Here is a 17,491-nt window from a genome sequence, read left to right on the forward strand (position 1 = left end):
TGTCAGGGATGATTGGCAGCCCTAAGAGTGAATTTTTTTTGGCAGCTATATCATCGTTGTGTTCACTGAGTTGTCACATTTAATTTGACTGCCCCCTTTTGTACGTGTGTAAACATCAAGCAAATTACTCTTCACCCAAAATATGCAGTGTGAATTACTTGCATTGATCACAGGGCTTTTGATTTGCAGAAAAGTCTTCTCACTTGAATTTATTGTTGAAATGAAATTACTAGCAGGACACATGCTTCTGAAAGAGCTGCAGTGGGATGCATGATATTTGGAGCAGGACTTGACTGAAAGGAATATTGGAGGTTATGTGTTTTTTAACCATTAATCAACTTGGGCCTCTCTTGTGTGCCTGGAGTACTCAGGGTTTGTCTCTTGCCTGCTGTGTAAATACACAACACACACTACAGAAGGTGTGCCCGTGAACATCGACAACTGGACTTTGTGTTTGTTGAAGACTTTTCACCTCTTGTACAAAAGGTTTCTTAAGTTCCAGCAGCGGCTGTGTGTTGAGTCGTTATGTTTAACATGCAGGTTGTTGAGAGCCGTTTTACATGAGGTGAAACAGCTACAGATCCCAGAAACACACAAACAGAAGCGGATTCAGTTAGTTAACTTTATTTGTAAGTACAGACAGAACAAAGACAACTGTTTTATTTAATAGTATTAGTTTCCCTTTTTTTGTGCTCTCCTTGAACAACTTTTACCACATAAATGTAAACTACGTCAGTAAATTAAATTGATGGAATTCAAACTGATTATTTAGAAGTAAAAGAATTTGACAAATTCTACATTAACATATTCGGTTGCGTTCATAAAAACACACAAATGAAATCAACAGAGAGAAAGGTTTATTCTCTACATGACAGTTCACCTCTAGGTGAGCTCAAGAAACATTCTCCACTCTGACAAATAACTTTCCATCTACTTTTTCCTCTAATTTATTCTTTTTTTTATTCATCCCCAGACACTAAATAGTAGCACATTGTCACAAGCACAGTTATTGGAATCGCTGCTGGCTAAGATAGAGATACAGTTTACATTATTGCATGAGTTGATACCAACATCTTACATGTGCAAATTTACCAAGTGGATGGGAGGGAGAGAAAAACAGGATGAAAAGCAGATGAGTGAGATGAGCTAAAAAAGGAGAGCGGGAAGGACCAGTACATTAAACCTCTCAAAAACACTCATTCATACACTCCCACCGCTTTCAAGAGACCCACACCGAATGTTGCAGCAGGCTGGTAGAGGGAGGAGACATGCCAGTGTTCTAATTAAGTATGGCGTCGCTGTGCGGTACCCATGCATAGTTCAAAAGGGGACACATTCTCAGAGGCAATGGTGCGAAAGAAATCACGAAGCGATCCGGTCGAGAACAAACCGATTCAAGTTCAGTTGTGTGTCTCCATCAATGTGGCCTGTCCCAGTCGCACAGGCGTTTTGGAAAAAGAAGCTGTTGTCTACTTTCTCTGGTCACAGAACATTCAGTTTGACTGGCAGGGAGTTGAAACGTGACGTAAGCGGAGTCTGGTCTTCTGAGTCAAATTTGAGTATTTAACAATCTCATCTGAAAACAGAATAGGGCCGCTGCTGCATTGCTGTTAAATAGTGTTACTATGGAGATGCAGTGGTAGGTTTTGATCCAGGCAGCACTCGAGGGCGAGGAGTGTCGGTGTGAGTGTTTTGCATCAGTGCGTGTGTCTGAATATCTCAGCTATGATGGTGCAACGTTACAGGGACTCGTCAGTTATGCCTTGAAAATCGCTTCAACACAGACTCACTTATGTAAACACGCATGAGAAATATAAAGCCGAGAGCTTCTACTGGGAGTCTCTTATTAGTACGGCTAATTTCCCATCATTTGACAGAGAATTTATTCATAAATTAATCAGCAGAGGTTCTGAAAATACCACCACATGCCACCATTACACCAGCATGTAATCCCATTTACACCTGCATCAAAATCCCCACACAGACAGAAGACCGTTCCCCGTGATCTGTCCCTGGTGCTGAGGAGAGAGAGTGGAGCGACTCCTCTCACAACTTTTCCGACATCACACGATTTAAAAGGCCTGAGAAGCCACTTGAAGTCTCTGATAGAGCCGACTGAGCCCTACTGGTTTAGTCGGGCTGCCTTCAGATTAACACAGACACATTTAAACCCAGTTACTTTGTAAAAATCACATCTGTGATCCAGTGTAGGTGTTCCCACTGTGGCCTGCAGCTTCATTCAAACTCTCTGGTGACAACTGGCCTCTGTTTCGGGATTTCAAAGACCGTCGCATGTTGGGAAACATTTTAAACATAAGCACGGATTGTTTAATATCATTTCATAATAATACTGACGCAGTAACAGGATACATTTTTCCCTTTGATACAATATCTAACATTCTAGCATGTTTAAGTGTATCCATGTCGATGGGAAGTAGTGCCATATGCTTTGTTGTGCTCTTATTGTGAAAATATTAATCACATATTTATCATTTAAAGCAGGTTGGACAAATAACGAGTTTTGTTTTCTTCACTCCCCGTGTGACCTTCTGAAGTTTGTGCCCATACAACAGTGAATTTGAGTCTAAACGTTATCTCACATTCCCAGAATGCAGAGACTAAAGTCCCAGTTTGATATGATTGATGTCTTGTTCCCATTTGAAGAAATGATTTGGTAAAACGAACCTCAGCCTGAATCCTACTGATTATGAAGAAAAACATTTAGTTGTCATTGATATAGTTTCACTTTTAATATCTTAGGTAACATCAACAGCATAGAAATGGAAACTAGATGTTACACATGATTAGCTCATTGTAGTACATCACATTTAAGACTCTAGAGTGATTATATTAATCTAAAATAAGTTTTTTCTACAACTTGACAGTGATATTCTGATTGGAACATCTCGGGAATCAACTCGGAGATTATCAGGAGTTCCCATCGGATTAATTAATACGATCGTCATATTAGCTCTTTACAGAATTCATGGGCATGTGGGAGCTGTGCTTCTTTTGTGTGTCAGGGGTAACTGAACACAATATATACAAACTGGAGGTTGACACGACCTGCACAACCACAGAAGAGATCTGTCTTTAAAGGGTTCCTGTCCCGCCCCAACCCTGCACCCCCCACAGTCTCAACCTCTCACAATTTCCCAGATCAGATTGTCTAACCTCCCCCTCCCCCTCTCTCTCGCTCTTTACTCCTCGATCTCCAGTATCAGGTCATCTCCCTCCAGGGAGGAGTCAGTCGTGACATGGACCACCTTAATGGTCCCGGCCATCGGGGAGTTGACCACGGTCTCCATCTTCATGGCTGAGAGGACACACAGCGGCTGACCCTTCTCCACCTTTAATGGTGATGAAGATAAGTTCACAGAGCTTTAAAAACACCAGTAAGATGTACAGATCACTGAACAGGCACAGGAGTTGAAGGTTAACAAGTAGAGTAGACTCCAAGAGTTGAAGTCAATGTGTTTCACTACATTTACATGGACACCAATATTCTGATATTAACCTGAGACACTGTCATGTAAACAGCATTTTCTGATTACCTCAATCTAAATCATAAAGTAAACAAGTAGTAGGACATAATGGTGACATGAGTCAGACTGTGCTCTGTAACATGTCAACAGGAATATGAACGTGATAATATATTGTCAACTAATCAAGATATTTCTTTCTATGTCATTGTGATGAATTAGTTCACACCAAAAACACTTAGTAAATCTCAGTGTCATTATTTTGAAATACAGGTCTCTGAGATTTTCTCCTCTCTCCCACTACAATGGAGATGAATGGTATTTAATTTATGCTGCTCATAGAAAGATGACGGTGCCCCCATAACTCTGGATAATGTAAAGACGTCAGAGGAGTTTCCATGGGGGAATCTTTACTACAATGAGCCCCACAAATGTAACTTCAATCTTGTCCTTGGTGCTAGATCATCAGTGTCTCAGTATCAAATACTGCAGAGTCAGCTGTGATCACACTGTTTGATTAAAGTCATCATTTTACCACCTCTAGACTTTTGGTTAGAGAACATTAGAAATATGGAGTTTCTTTGTTAAACTATGAAAAGATTGTATCATTATTCAGCCAGGCAAAGACTTAGACTTCCTAATCTTAGTATTTCATTAGTAGTAATGTTTTTTTAAATGGTTCCACTGCATTTGGCTGATGAGGCACACATCTCATGGACAGTGCTGGGTGGTGCTTAGGTCGGTTTTAGTTGCTGATAAACAGATTAGTTGGTTTGTTGACGCCTGCACTTGCTAAGTCGATTTATTTAAAGCCGTTTAGTTTTTTTTAATACATTTTGGGAAGGAAAGATTCTTGATGTGTTGGACATTTTAAGAGAGTGAAAAAGCAAAATGCCCTCATTTATGTTCCTTTAAGGGTCTCGTTCATCAACAGTGTGGGAAAAGGTAGCTGGGTGTTTCAGAGTTTCATTAGTCCCCCACACATAAAGACCGAGCACACAGACAGTCTCCTCATTAAGAAGCATTTCTGCTCCGCTTGCACAAATGTAGGCCTTTGAGAAGGAGGCTGTGATGAGAGCGACTGTACCTGTGAACTCTTTACAGCTCAACACGTGTTCAATCGACTCTTGAGACGGCGAGAGTGGCTGACGTCTCGGGTTGAGGCAGAAACCAGTACCAGGTAATTGTTGTAGATGTATCTATCATGATCATCAATACGATTCATTGTTTGGCCTTGGCAGATGTGTGGATTCCACTGAGTGCCGTGTGGTTAACTGAACCGACCCTTTAACCCAAAGTAATCAAACGTGATGAAAAATGAATTATTGAAAAAGACGAGTCTAAAAATAAACTGACCTTGGATCCGACCTCCACTTTAACCTCCAGGACTTTTCCAGGCATGGGTGCTCCCACTTGACCCTTGATAGATTTCTGGGCCTTGGGATGGAACTTCATTTCCTGGGTAGATGGATAAAGATTCCATTCATTCACTTATCCAACCAACAGTCCTCCATATATGTATTTAGCTGCACTGTCGTCTATCTGTCATCCATAATTTATTTATCTATCAACACATCCCTCTATGTATCAATGCCACTGACTATCCCTGCATCGTGTCCCACCGTCCCCCCCCCCTCTGTACCTTCATGGCGAGGGTGTCTTTAACCAGCACAGATCTCAGCTGTCCATTGAGCTCAAAGAAGACCTCTCTCTGACCGGCCTTGTTCAGGTCACCCAGTGCCAGCGCCTTGATGTGGAGGGTCTTCCCTCTCTCCAGCTCCACCTGAGATAAATCAAAGCCAGAGAGTGGAGAAGGAAGGGAACAGAGGAGAGGAAGAGTGTGAAGGAGGAAGGGAACAGAGGGGAGGAAGGGACAGCATTTATATTAGGCTTTTTTGAGGTGAGTCCAGAAACAGCAATAAAAACAGACTGCAAAGCTTGATGAAATTAAAAAGTTAGTGGGGCGAGACGAGCAGAATGTTTCCTTTTTTCTCTGCAGTAATCCCCAGGATGCACTCTGTTGAAGGGTAGGAAACCATCCAGGACTTTTTTAACCTCACTTCATTTAAATGGCCAAATAAATGATAATGGTCCAATGTATGCTGGGAGAATTTTTTCCCATTTCACTACATTACCCAGTTACACCCCGTCTGCTTTTATTAGTCGTCCATTGGTGTGTCTATCTAAACCTTACAGGACCATTATGGATTGAATGGGAACAGATGAAGCTCCTCAAAGGTCTTTTATTCACAGGACAAATTTTAACTTCACATATTGGGAAAGTCACATGAGTCACAAGTATCCCAGTGAGACATGACAATGTGAAGACGAGTCAGCTTGAACAAAACCAGGACCTTGAAACTAAAGCAGCTAAATGGATTTCAGCCATTATTCATTTAATTATCTAAACCTGCTGTTTTCCTACCACAACAAGTCAACATGTATTGATAACCAATATATATATACTTGGTGAATATATATATAATGTACAACTGTTACAGTGTCCAGTAATGTTAATCCACACGAGTGACGAGTAAAACAGCATTTAGCATTTATAGCAACAACAGCAGAAGCAGCGACAACAAAAAGTGACTAATGCATTTAGATACGCTTGAAACTTTTTATAGTATTTTATCTTGCCACATTTTATGTTTTAGATTTTATCCCTAGCATCATCTGTTTATATTGTAAAGCACTTTGTAACCTTGTTTTGAAAGGTGCTATATAAATAAAGTTATCGTTTTAAACCATATTCATAAAATTTGTTGAGAAAATAGGCAAGAGAGCACAGACAAAACAAATAACCAGCGTACGGTTTGTGTTGGCACTTTGTAGTAAACGGGCATGAGTGGGTATTTTCTGTAAATCTGTGTTTACAGCGGCAGCAGACATCAAATAAAGAGAGAGGAGGTATAGACAGAATGACAATATGAGCGATAAAGAGACACCGTGTCAGATCTGAGGATATAAAAACATTTTCCAGCCTTTAACTAAGCCACTACCTGCCACCTGTAACAGTGCTGTTAAAAGACACACAGACATTACTCTGCGTCTCAGCAGCACACTGTCCCTCTCACATCCATTCTTCTCAGCTCTGTGTTGTCTTGCTCGTCTTTCCCTCGACACCAGCCACTGCACCTCCTCATTTATCTCACGCCTCTTCTCTCTCGTCTCACCGGTCGGGAACTCATTTTTACCGTCTTCCCCATTTGTCCAAATTCCTCTCTTTGTCTAGCTCTCTTTCTCAGTCCCCCCCGTCCATGTGTCATAGCTTTCCATTTTCTATTGGTATTGTGAGACATATTTCTAGGGCCAGTGTCTCTCATGCCATTATTAATTTCCCTCATCCGGCTTCTATTTTCGCTGTTCTCTCTCCGTCTCCCTCACCCCTTCCCCTCTCATCCTATTCGTTTTTCACATTGACATCTCAGGTGCAGAGTCTCCATTGATATTCCAAACTAAGTTTCGGTGCTAAGACGAAAATACACGCCGCTGCAGGTATGTATTGATCTTGGTTTCATTCTGCCTCTCTTTTCTTTGCTTTCTCTCTGGCACTCAATCATCGTCTCTCTCCACCTTCCTTTACGCTGAACTTCTCAGCATCTTGTGCCATTTTTAATCGCACTCCTGGCAGCTCTTTACAAAGAAACAGAACTGCCTTCCCCTTTCCAGCGCTGTGGCATCCACCCTTCATCTCACAGCTGCTCCTATGAAAAATACAGTGTGTCTCTTTGAAGAGCTGGGAGAATTCTATGAAGCTCAAGTGGATGATATTGTTTAAGATGTAGCCATGTGCACAGTGAAGTTAAAATGACAACTTCAGTGCACTGTCTGCCTTGCACCGAGACTTTAACTTGTTTAAATTAATGTGACAAACACTCGTCGCTCACTCCTGCCTCCCACACAACGATGTTACAGGTCGTACAAAGTCTCCTTACAGCACACCTCCTCCTCTATGGTTGGAATCAATTAACTGCTCTTATGTTCAACCTTGTTCCAGCTCTGTGTTCAATAGAATCTCATCATATATTATATCCTTTCTCTTTGGTTTCTGGGAAGCAGAAACAAAGAAAACATTCAGGCAGTCTTTAAGCGTAGAAAATGTAGTATTCTCTTACAGTTATTGTAAATAAAAATATAGTGTTGTGTATTTAAAGGAAGTTACACAATGCATGCACTGTGATACCTTGACTCAACTGCAATACCTCTGAATGAGTTTCTCCAAAGATAATCATTCTTTTTATTTTTTCCCTAAAGCCATTTCACCACCGCAATTTGTTTCAAATTCTTTTAATATTTGTGTGTGTAGCTTTGTTTATTGCATTGTGGGACTGAACCTTATCAATAGCACGAGTTGAGCAATGTGATTACACTAATAACCAACTGGATTTAATATCCTGTGAACAATTTAACAGCAATAACCTCAAACAAACTGACACACACATCCAACCCTGACTCCAACTTTCATATTGTTCACTGAATTTCTTAATGATGTATTTAATATTGTGATGGCAGATTTTATATTTAGTTATGTTTCATGCAAGGAATGACAGTTATAGATGGGAATGTTATTCTGAGATGTATTTCTGTGGGTTTAGACTATAACATGTGGGGGTCAGCTTAGGAGACTCAGATGTGTATTCGTTAGAGATTCGTCTGTGCCTCTGCTGGGACAAAAGGTTTTCACACCTAGACTCTTTCATGGGTCATCCAGCAGAGATGGGGGTCTAAGAGAGACTTGGAGTCTAAGCAGATGCCTGATGTGTAGTGAGACTTTCGAAGGGGTCCTTCATTCAGATTGGAGGTGACCAAATCTAAGCCTGAAGACAACACGCAGAGAACTGATTGGATAAACATTCTACCTCTGTGAAAGGAGGGACTTATTTAGTATAAATCAAATGTGATTCCATTGTTCTGTGCCATTGACCCAGTCTGACTAAGTGACAGGGTGCTCTGGTCCCTAGCTGCAGCTAGGTAGAATTGTATGAACCAGAATTGATAATTGTCTTTGCTGTGAAATGTAATAAAATGTTCCATTACATTTGGCGATTGTCGGCAGAGGCCATCATATAGTGAACTCTGGCTCTTGGAGCTGACGGTAAGTAACTGCATCGGGGCAGTACGTCTCGGACTAAACCTTCATTTTACAGAGGGCCTGATGTCCTGAGAGCGAGGAGTACTCACTAAGATGACCGAAAGAACCGAGGGGGATTGGCAAGCAATTTCGTTCTGGTGAGTAAAATTCTGATTTCGAAAAATAAACTAGGTTTATAAGGGTTAAGAGATTCACTCATTTGTCAAAGTGAGGAGCAGACGTGCTTACATAGCAAGGTTTTGGAAACCGGTGTAGAATCCAAGAAGCTTCAGGGTTTGGAACCAATAAAAGTTAACTGGGTTTAACAAAGTCAGGGTTTGGAACCAACAAGTTAACTGGGTTTAACAAAGTCAGGGTTTAGAACCACTGCAAAAAAAAACAACAAGTTAACTGGGTTTAACAAAGTCAGGGTTTAGAACCACTGCAAAAAAAAAACAAAGCTCAACTGAGTCAAACGGAATAGATATAGATATATGGAGTGTTTATTAATTTAAACACAACTTTAAGATTGAGCTCTGACGTCGAGTTTCATGATAATTATAACTATTTTCATAAAATAGTAATAGCATTCTCAAGTATTTAGTACCTGGAGGCGTATAACTGGAGAGAAGTGTGTGTGTAGAGATTTGAATGATATTTCTCTAAAGGTATCAGGATGCACTAAGGGTATTTTTTCTCAATGTCTCTTAAGGGAGTGTTTTTTTTTTAGATTGGTTGAAGGTATAAGGTTACTATAAACGTTACACAAGTGTTGCTGGTTTGATTACGAGTGTCTGTACAAGTAACCTGTAAGATTTGATGAGACCAGTCTGAGAATTTACAGCTGACAAAGAAAAAGAGAGGAGTGAGAGGAGTTCTTGAAATTCTCAACACTGGAGCAAGGTGAGTATATTTTTAAGTATATTTGGGATATAAGTAGGCTTTTTAAAGAATAATAACAGAAGGAAAAAGGAAATAGCCTAAAACAAATCTTAAAATAAATTTAAAATAGACATTTTTAAGATATAAGGAAAACAATTGGTTTTAAAGATAAATTAGGGAGCTTTTAGGGTCATTCTCCATACCAGGTAAACTTTAGTCCCCGAAGTTTAGTATTTTACTAAATAAATTAGAGTTAAGACGTAACTGTTAAAACATACCATTGGAGAGATGTGGAGATATTTGTGCCAGACTTGAGAGCATTTGAATGTTGGTTCACTGAAGTGAATATCAGAGAAAGAATTCAGGAGGTTGTAACTGAAATAATCTCAAGGTCCCAGGATCTCCAATTAAGTTCTGATCTTGATGCATCTCCACTAAGAGGGAGACCGCTGCAGACAGAAAATGCATCAGCTTCAACCGTCCCAATCCACACTTCAGGAATTCAACTTTGTTGTTGAGGAGAAGGTGAGCATACCTTCAGTTTTCACCATTTTACATGTGAAAGATGTGCAAATTTTTCAGAGACGCTGAAAATGCCTTAGCTAAATACTTTCACAAGATTCATGTGAACTAAATTTAAAACAAACAAATCAGAGTGATTGGCAGAGACATCAAATATATTTGTAGATTCAGGGATTAGAATCAACATTAAATATATGTGAAGAATGTGATATCACTCTCATAATGATTGTTAGATAGCTCATAAATGATGGGAAAACATGTGCAAAAAGTGATAGAGAGATGCATTTTTATCATTGTGTTTTTTATATGTGTTAGAGGTTAAATACAAGATTTAAACATTTATTTTGTTGTCACCAAGCTGCTTGATGAAAACAACTAGATTGGAGAGTATGCTAAATTTTGACACAACAGGGCATTTGTTAGAACAAAAGTGGAAATGACATCTACATTTATTTAAAGGAGAGAGAGAGAGAGAGGGGGATTTAACACTAGCATATCAAAGAATGATCCCAGACACCTTTCTCAGGTCTAAAGTAACATCCTCGTGCGAAGAGCAGGGGGAGAAATAAATTAGATCATAAAATGTATTTTCTTAGAGGAATTTAACCATTTGGTAAGAGAACTTAGTTTAAAAAGCATTTATAGGAAATACATTGAGGATAATGTAAGTTTGAAATTTGGACTAGTAAATACTGTGTTGTTTTAGTAGTCTTTGATAGACTCATTGGCTAAAAGATTTATGATTAACTTCTGATTCATATGAAAGATGAATAAAACCAGAAACAAGAGTAAAGGTTTTATAATTTTGGATTAAATAGAGGAAAAAGACATTTAATCCCAATAAAATACATATAAGCACATTAAAATTTTTTAAAGAGGATTAACAGTTAATCGTAACCGATTTTCTGTATAGATAAATTAAATAAGGAGTTTTTAACGCATTTTTGAATGTTAAGTATCTTTGAGGTACTGGATTGATATTTTTAGTTTGTTGTTGTAAAAATTAATGATATTTTCTAAGTTGATACAGGTACCATCATGTTTGTGAACTGGTCACAAAAATGGTATTGGTCTGATCAGAGGAGCAGACGCAATAGAAAAGAATATTCTGTAAATATTCTTGTGGAAAGTGAATTTTCTGTTTTAACATACATTTTTTTGTCTTCAAGGATAAACCAAGGGAGGCAAAGCTTCAAACATGTCTCAGAGCTATGGTAGCTGCTGAGAGAACTGTTATATGTGATGTGTGATATGTGATACTTTGAAATAAGACTTTACTAGTGTCATATGCTGTAACAATGATATTGCTTGAGAAAAAATGATCACTTTTCAACAGCTAGGTGGTTCAGCTAGGATACAGTATTGTTTTTTAGATGATAGACATTACTATTACAGATAGAAAGTGTTTAACTAGGAAACTCTTAGCTACATCAGTAGAAGAGGTTTTAGACTAAACTAAAGCTTTTCTCCTGAATTAGGATTTAAATGGTAATCAAGCTGATAAATGTAAACGTGAAGTGTTTTGTGACTGTTTCAGCTTCAAAGGTTTCCGCAGTGTGATAACAAAGTGGGTTACGACTGTGGGACACAGAGGAAATCAACCCCCTTCACATTATATGCATTGACCAAAGAGATGCAAATATGCTAGAGACGAGAGTGTCAAGATTTACACTGACAGCAGGTTTGCATGTGATGGGGGGCTGAATAGACATTCATGAACTTAACTTTAACACCATTGTTTTTGCTTGACTGTGGTATTTGTGTTTTGCAAGCAGTATGCAGTTGGCCGAGAACATGGATTACGGTTTGAAGATTTGAATATTGACATTTGATATGGCTTATAGGAGCTGTAAGCAAAGTTACATAGGAACTTAAATTTTTTAGAATTTAGACTTAATACATTTAGGAATTAAGTAGTTTTGATTAACGGGAGTTTATTTGGTTGTTGATTAGTTTAAATGTGGGTCATAAAGATGATTTTGATAGTTTCATTTTGAATATGTTTCTTCATTAGGTTGGATTGACACAAGACTGGTGTCTAAGTGTCAAAAGGGAGGAGTTACATATGAAATGAAATTAAATATAGGTATATTGAGTGTACAGACAATACACACTTAATAATATTCACTAAAACTTTTTAACTTTTTAGAAGAGTTGTGTGATTTGAGTTACAAAATAAAAAGGTAAAACAATCTGGATTCCACAAGGTGAACATCCACCTCCAAATAAACAACTTGATCATTCATAAAGAGATTTGATAAAGATAAAAATTATGTAAGTTAGGGAAATGAATAAATACTGTTTTATTTTCATTGAAATGTTTTCTATGCAAGCAGAAGTTTCCCAACATCTAAACAGGATTCTTCAGCAGTGAAGGAGTCACTGCTCGGGAGAACTTATCCATGATGGGAGAGTCTAAAAGGATGTCCACTGATAATTGTACCCAATTTGTAAGCGCAGCATTAAGGATGCTGGTGAGTATCGGGGTATCAACACAAGGCAAAATCGTGCCACATCCCGCCAGGGATGGTACAGGAGAGAGAGATGGCAGTAAAATTAAAACTTAACAGTACATTGAAAAATGAACTGATGGATATGTTGTGAACTTGTTCCCTGTACTCTTTAAAATCCACAGGCAGATGAAGGAGAATCTATTGGAAATCCATGGAAAGGGAGCTGCATGCGAAGGAACCAGGAGAATGGATTGTACTGAAGGACGTGAGGAGAAAAGATTGGAAGAGGACGTCGATGGAACGAGTGCAAGCCAAATGCCTCGCACCAGAGGGATGACAAGTGAAGGTCGCTGAGAGGGCAACCTGGAGACATGCGGGCCAACGCAGGAGGATTTCGATAGCCACGGGTGGATTTTACAGGACGGATAGTGCTTTGTGCCAGTGTGTGAGCCTTCAATTGATGGGTGTTGCAATGTGAGGAAAACACATTGAAGAGGGTCACTGCTGTCACAACCGCACAGACAGGGGAACAACGACAGATGATTTGGACGACTGAGGAGCAGTTCAGGGAAAAATGGTTTCCCTACTACGGATGCTTTTATCATCGTCTTGCCACCAACATGTTAAATGTGTTACTTTGGCAGGAGGAATAATACAAATTCCTGAGCATCTATGGTCAAGAGCAAATAGAGCTTATGTTTAACTTTCCTGATGAACTGATAGAGCCTGGAGAGCTTCATGGTAGGCGACCATGATGATAACAGACAAGATTCAACTCATTGTGTGCGAGAAAAGCATTCAACAGTGTGAGAGTCTCCACAAGGGATGGTTTGGAGAGCTTGTCCCATGGGGGGGCACTGTGAAGAACACACACACAGATGAGCTGGCTCTAAGAGTTAGTTCAAGGACATTAGGAAATGAAACTCTGCATCTACAGGAAGCTCTGAAATAAGATGTTCGTCAGCTGAAGGAGGACTTCGACACATATGAAGTGTGGCACAGTGAACAATTCGATAATATGGTGCATATTGTTAAATGTAAGGTAAAATGATCTATTGTCCAGAGAGAGAACAAGGACATATTCCTGATGGGTGGGAATTAAGGGTCATGGTTTCTTTTGAATAATTGCTAAATATGTTATTGATTTGTTGAGACAGATTCTGATTTTTTTTAATTATGTACAGGTGTTACAAACTGTTATATTGTTTTTTTTGTTAAGACTGTGGTTACTTCCTTAACCAAGTCCATGATTGGACAAAATGTTCGATTTCTTGAAACTCATGTATCCTGGACTCTTTCTAAATATAATGATAAGGTGTTATGGAGATGTTTGAGACAATAGTCTCAAAAGGGAGGATTGTGATGGCAGATTTTATATTTAGTTATGTTTCATGCAAGGAATGACAGTTATAGATGGGAATGTTATTCTGAGATGTATTTCTGTGGGTTTAGACTATAACATGTGGGGGTCAGCTTAGGAGACTCAGATGTGTATTCGTTAGAGATTCGTCTGTGCCTCTGCTGGGACAAAAGGTTTTCACACCTAGACTCTTTCATGGGTCATCCAGCAGAGATGGGGGTCTAAGAGAGACTTGGAGTCTAAGCAGATGCCTGATGTGTAGTGAGACTTTCGAAGGGGTCCTTCATTCAGATTGGAGGTGACCAAATCTAAGCCTGAAGACAACACGCAGAGAACTGATTGGATAAACATTCTACCTCTGTGAAAGGAGGGACTTATTTAGTATAAATCAAATGTGATTCCATTGTTCTGTGCCATTGACCCAGTCTGACTAAGTGACAGGGTGCTCTGGTCCCTAGCTGCAGCTAGGTAGAATTGTATGAACCAGAATTGATAATTGTCTTTGCTGTGAAATGTAATAAAATGTTCCATTACAATATGAACATGACATAATTGGGGTTTTGTTCAGTCATGGCAGTGGCACCCAAACAACGCTTAAACCAGGCATTTCAGACAAAGGACAGTATGAAGAGACTGATGTGTTTTCTAAACATTATCAAATAATAACCTTATTTAACTATGAATCAGTTCATGAGCAGCAGCCAGTTTGATCCACAGTATCTCTGACAAATTATGTTTCACATCACGAGTTTATTAATGACATGTGTAGTAATGAGATTACCGCGGTGTTAAGAGATTCATGTGTCGGTGTCTGTGCACATTAGCCCTGACAGGCTGTGTATGACAGGGTCCATGTTGGTGAAAGTCTGTTTATATTTCCGTCAAACATGATTAATGCCGCGCTGAGTCATGAGAACATGCCAGATAGGTCAACGTGTTTTTACCTCCTGTTTGTGTTGTGTGTGGGTGAATGAGAGACAAGCACAGAGCCTTCACACGTGTAGGTGTGATTCTGTGTGTCTGAACAGTGTCGATCAGATTTCACAAAGTGGCCACTCGCACTTGAAGCTATTTCAGTGTCACAGAAAGATCAACAAATAAGCATCTTAACAGAATAAAAAAATTACCATATAATCTAAAAACTGAATATGATGAGGACATGACCACTACAAGAGGAATCTTCTGATCCGGCTGCTCACTGGCTGATAAAGCTCCTTTCCTGGATTTGCAACACGCTGGAATAGAAGAGCTAAACAATCCCAAACGATTACTGTGAAAACCTTTATATCTACTTCTCATAACAACAACTCTTTGAGGTTTTAGGTCGAGCTCATCGCTTGGAGAGATTTGGTGCTGAAATTTGTTTTGATCAAGGTTTCCAGTGTAGGCTGCACACAATAGATGCCGAGAGCTCATAAACAGCTTTTGTTCCGAGTGAACTGTGCTGTTGCTGCGGGAAACATCTGTAACTAACAGGTGCTGAAGTTTGCTGCTATCACTGCAGATTTAACATAGACGCCAACTAAGGCTCACACTCACAAACTCAAAGTAGTTTCCTCAGCTTCATCCTCTAGCAGATCGTTTAAATTAAGGTTTTATTCTACGTACACTTTGGTTTTGTGAATTTGTTCCATTTATGCAGAACAAAACCCGACATTATATTTTGTTTGCCTTTCACTTAGTCTACACGGTGTCAGATCACACACACAGACGCCTGTATTTACCTCAGAAAGGTGTTTTCTGGGTGAAATGCAGGAGTGAATTAAACAACCTTGACAGTTAACAACATTCCTAATTTACAAAACTCACCAAATTGCTTTAGGTGCTCGGTGCTATTTCTTCTCCTGAGGGCTCCTCAGTGCTCTGACTCCTGCAATCAGCATTTCAATAGCTCCCACACATGAGCAGAAAGAGAAATGTGCTGGAGCAGCTAACATTTACTATTTCTGATGGTCCTCCGACATTGACCTGCTGCAACACACACACTGCATCACTGTGAGGGGCTTTGAGTACTGGGTCCACACTAGAAACACACAGGGAGCAGAATATCTGACTATCACGCAGTTCAGTCCCCAACTGTGACCTTGATGCCTATACATGCATTAGATTGAATAAGGACACCTCCTTAAAAGGTGTAAACCAACGAATACTGCTATAAACACTTAACATGATGAAATCAATGCAGCAGAATGTAGGTACACACATGACCTGACCCCACTTTCATTAATACTAGTAAAAATTAATTGAATCCCAAATAACAGCGGTGAGATCAATTGTTCCTAATGCAACCGCCTCGTTCAGCCCTTGTGGATTTGTTCACAGTGAAAGAAAAGAAGGCAGCGGCTAACAAGAACTTGATGCTTTCTCTGACAGGTCACTTCTTTTGACATGTTTTCATTCAATCCCTCGCCTGGTACCACTAATTGGACCTGATCTGGGGGGGGGGGGGGTGCCCATCGTCATGACAACAGGGGCAGGCTTATTTATGTGGCGGTGACTAACTGAGGTTGAGCACAAAGCCGAGTGCCTGAAAGTTCTAAACAGCAGCAAAGCAAAGTGAATACGGAGCAGGAAGAAGGTATTAGTTGTTTATTTTGCCTCAACTACAAATCAGGAACAATTTATTCAAGCGAGCCGTTTAGTTTATTGTAGGAATGTAAAACAAACGTCACTGACGGACCGAACTGTAGCTTCAAATAGAATTTAAGCATTAAAATATTAAGATACTGCTTAACACAGCTCTGATTCTGGGTCTTGTGTCTAATAACTCTTTTACCCTAAATTTAGAAGGGACACTTTTTTTTAAACGCAGGTAAACTCACTAAAAACAGCGTACAGGCTTTTATCTTATCTCTTCGATGTCACAAATGCACCGACAACTGATGCCATGTGATAGCCAGCCTGTCGTGAGAGACAGGAAAGGAGGGTGGAGGGTCATTTCATCTTCTGGGTCGGAGCTAGATACGCGCAATCAATACTAAACCAACACAATCAATTCTGGTCCTGATTCTTTGAGAAGAATACAGCAGCCGAATAGTGATGCTCCCATGTCTCATAATAAAAAAATCAATTAACACGAGCCTGGAACCATTTTGCTCCAGTGACATGAAGCAGTAATTAACCGTGGATGCCTTTGGTCACTGTGAATCTCTGTCAGTTAAATCTATGTGTGTATTGCTCATAACTGAGAAAATATTTAAAGAAACAAAAAGATGTAGTAGATCAGTAATTAATTAATGGCGTGTGTTAGGATTATAGTCAACGCTGGCAGAAATAAGACTATGAGTGATGCAGAGTGCCGACGAGGAGCCGTGAGAACATAGATTAAGTTAACAGCTGAAGGGAAACTAGACTTTAATGTTGTCATGAATTCTTAATTGAATCAGTGCACAAAAAAATTGATTTTTAACAGACATTTCTTCAAGCTTTGAAAACAAAACATTGAAGAAATGACAACTGGTTAGAAAATGGAGCGATGACTCAGCAGTCAGAGAACAGAACAGTGCAAAATGTAGAACCACCTGAAATAGGATGACATTTTCCTGTTAGAGATAGAGGTTCTTATACTTGAGTTTTTGTTCCTGCAGTCAGGAAAAATAAACATGGACACGACAGGTCTGTTCTTTAAGGAAACCTTTAGGAGATTTATGCTGCTCGCACAGATAAATGTCACATTTTCTCTCTGTAGTACAGAGTGCGAAATTAGCACGACCCATTT

The 17,491-nt window shown here is 39.5% G+C and overlaps 1 protein-coding gene across 1 annotated transcript in view; it reads right to left on the bottom strand.

The window, feature by feature from the left end:
- Positions 1–608: 608 nt before the first annotated feature.
- pcxb (pyruvate carboxylase b) overlaps positions 609–17,491 on the bottom strand; it is a 268,140-nt gene continuing 251,257 nt past the window's right edge. Inside the window, exons 25-27 of the mRNA XM_053416586.1 lie at positions 5,125–5,265; positions 4,839–4,940; positions 609–3,350 (exon numbers count right to left, since the gene is read on the bottom strand). Coding sequence (XP_053272561.1) covers positions 3,201–3,350; positions 4,839–4,940; positions 5,125–5,265 — 393 coding nt within the window. The 3' untranslated portion in view covers positions 609–3,200. The remainder of the gene's footprint in view (positions 3,351–4,838; positions 4,941–5,124; positions 5,266–17,491) is intronic.

The sequence above is a fragment of the Pleuronectes platessa genome, chromosome 23 (genome assembly GCF_947347685.1).
Source record: "Pleuronectes platessa chromosome 23, fPlePla1.1, whole genome shotgun sequence".
Lineage (NCBI taxonomy): Eukaryota > Metazoa > Chordata > Actinopteri > Pleuronectiformes > Pleuronectidae > Pleuronectes > Pleuronectes platessa.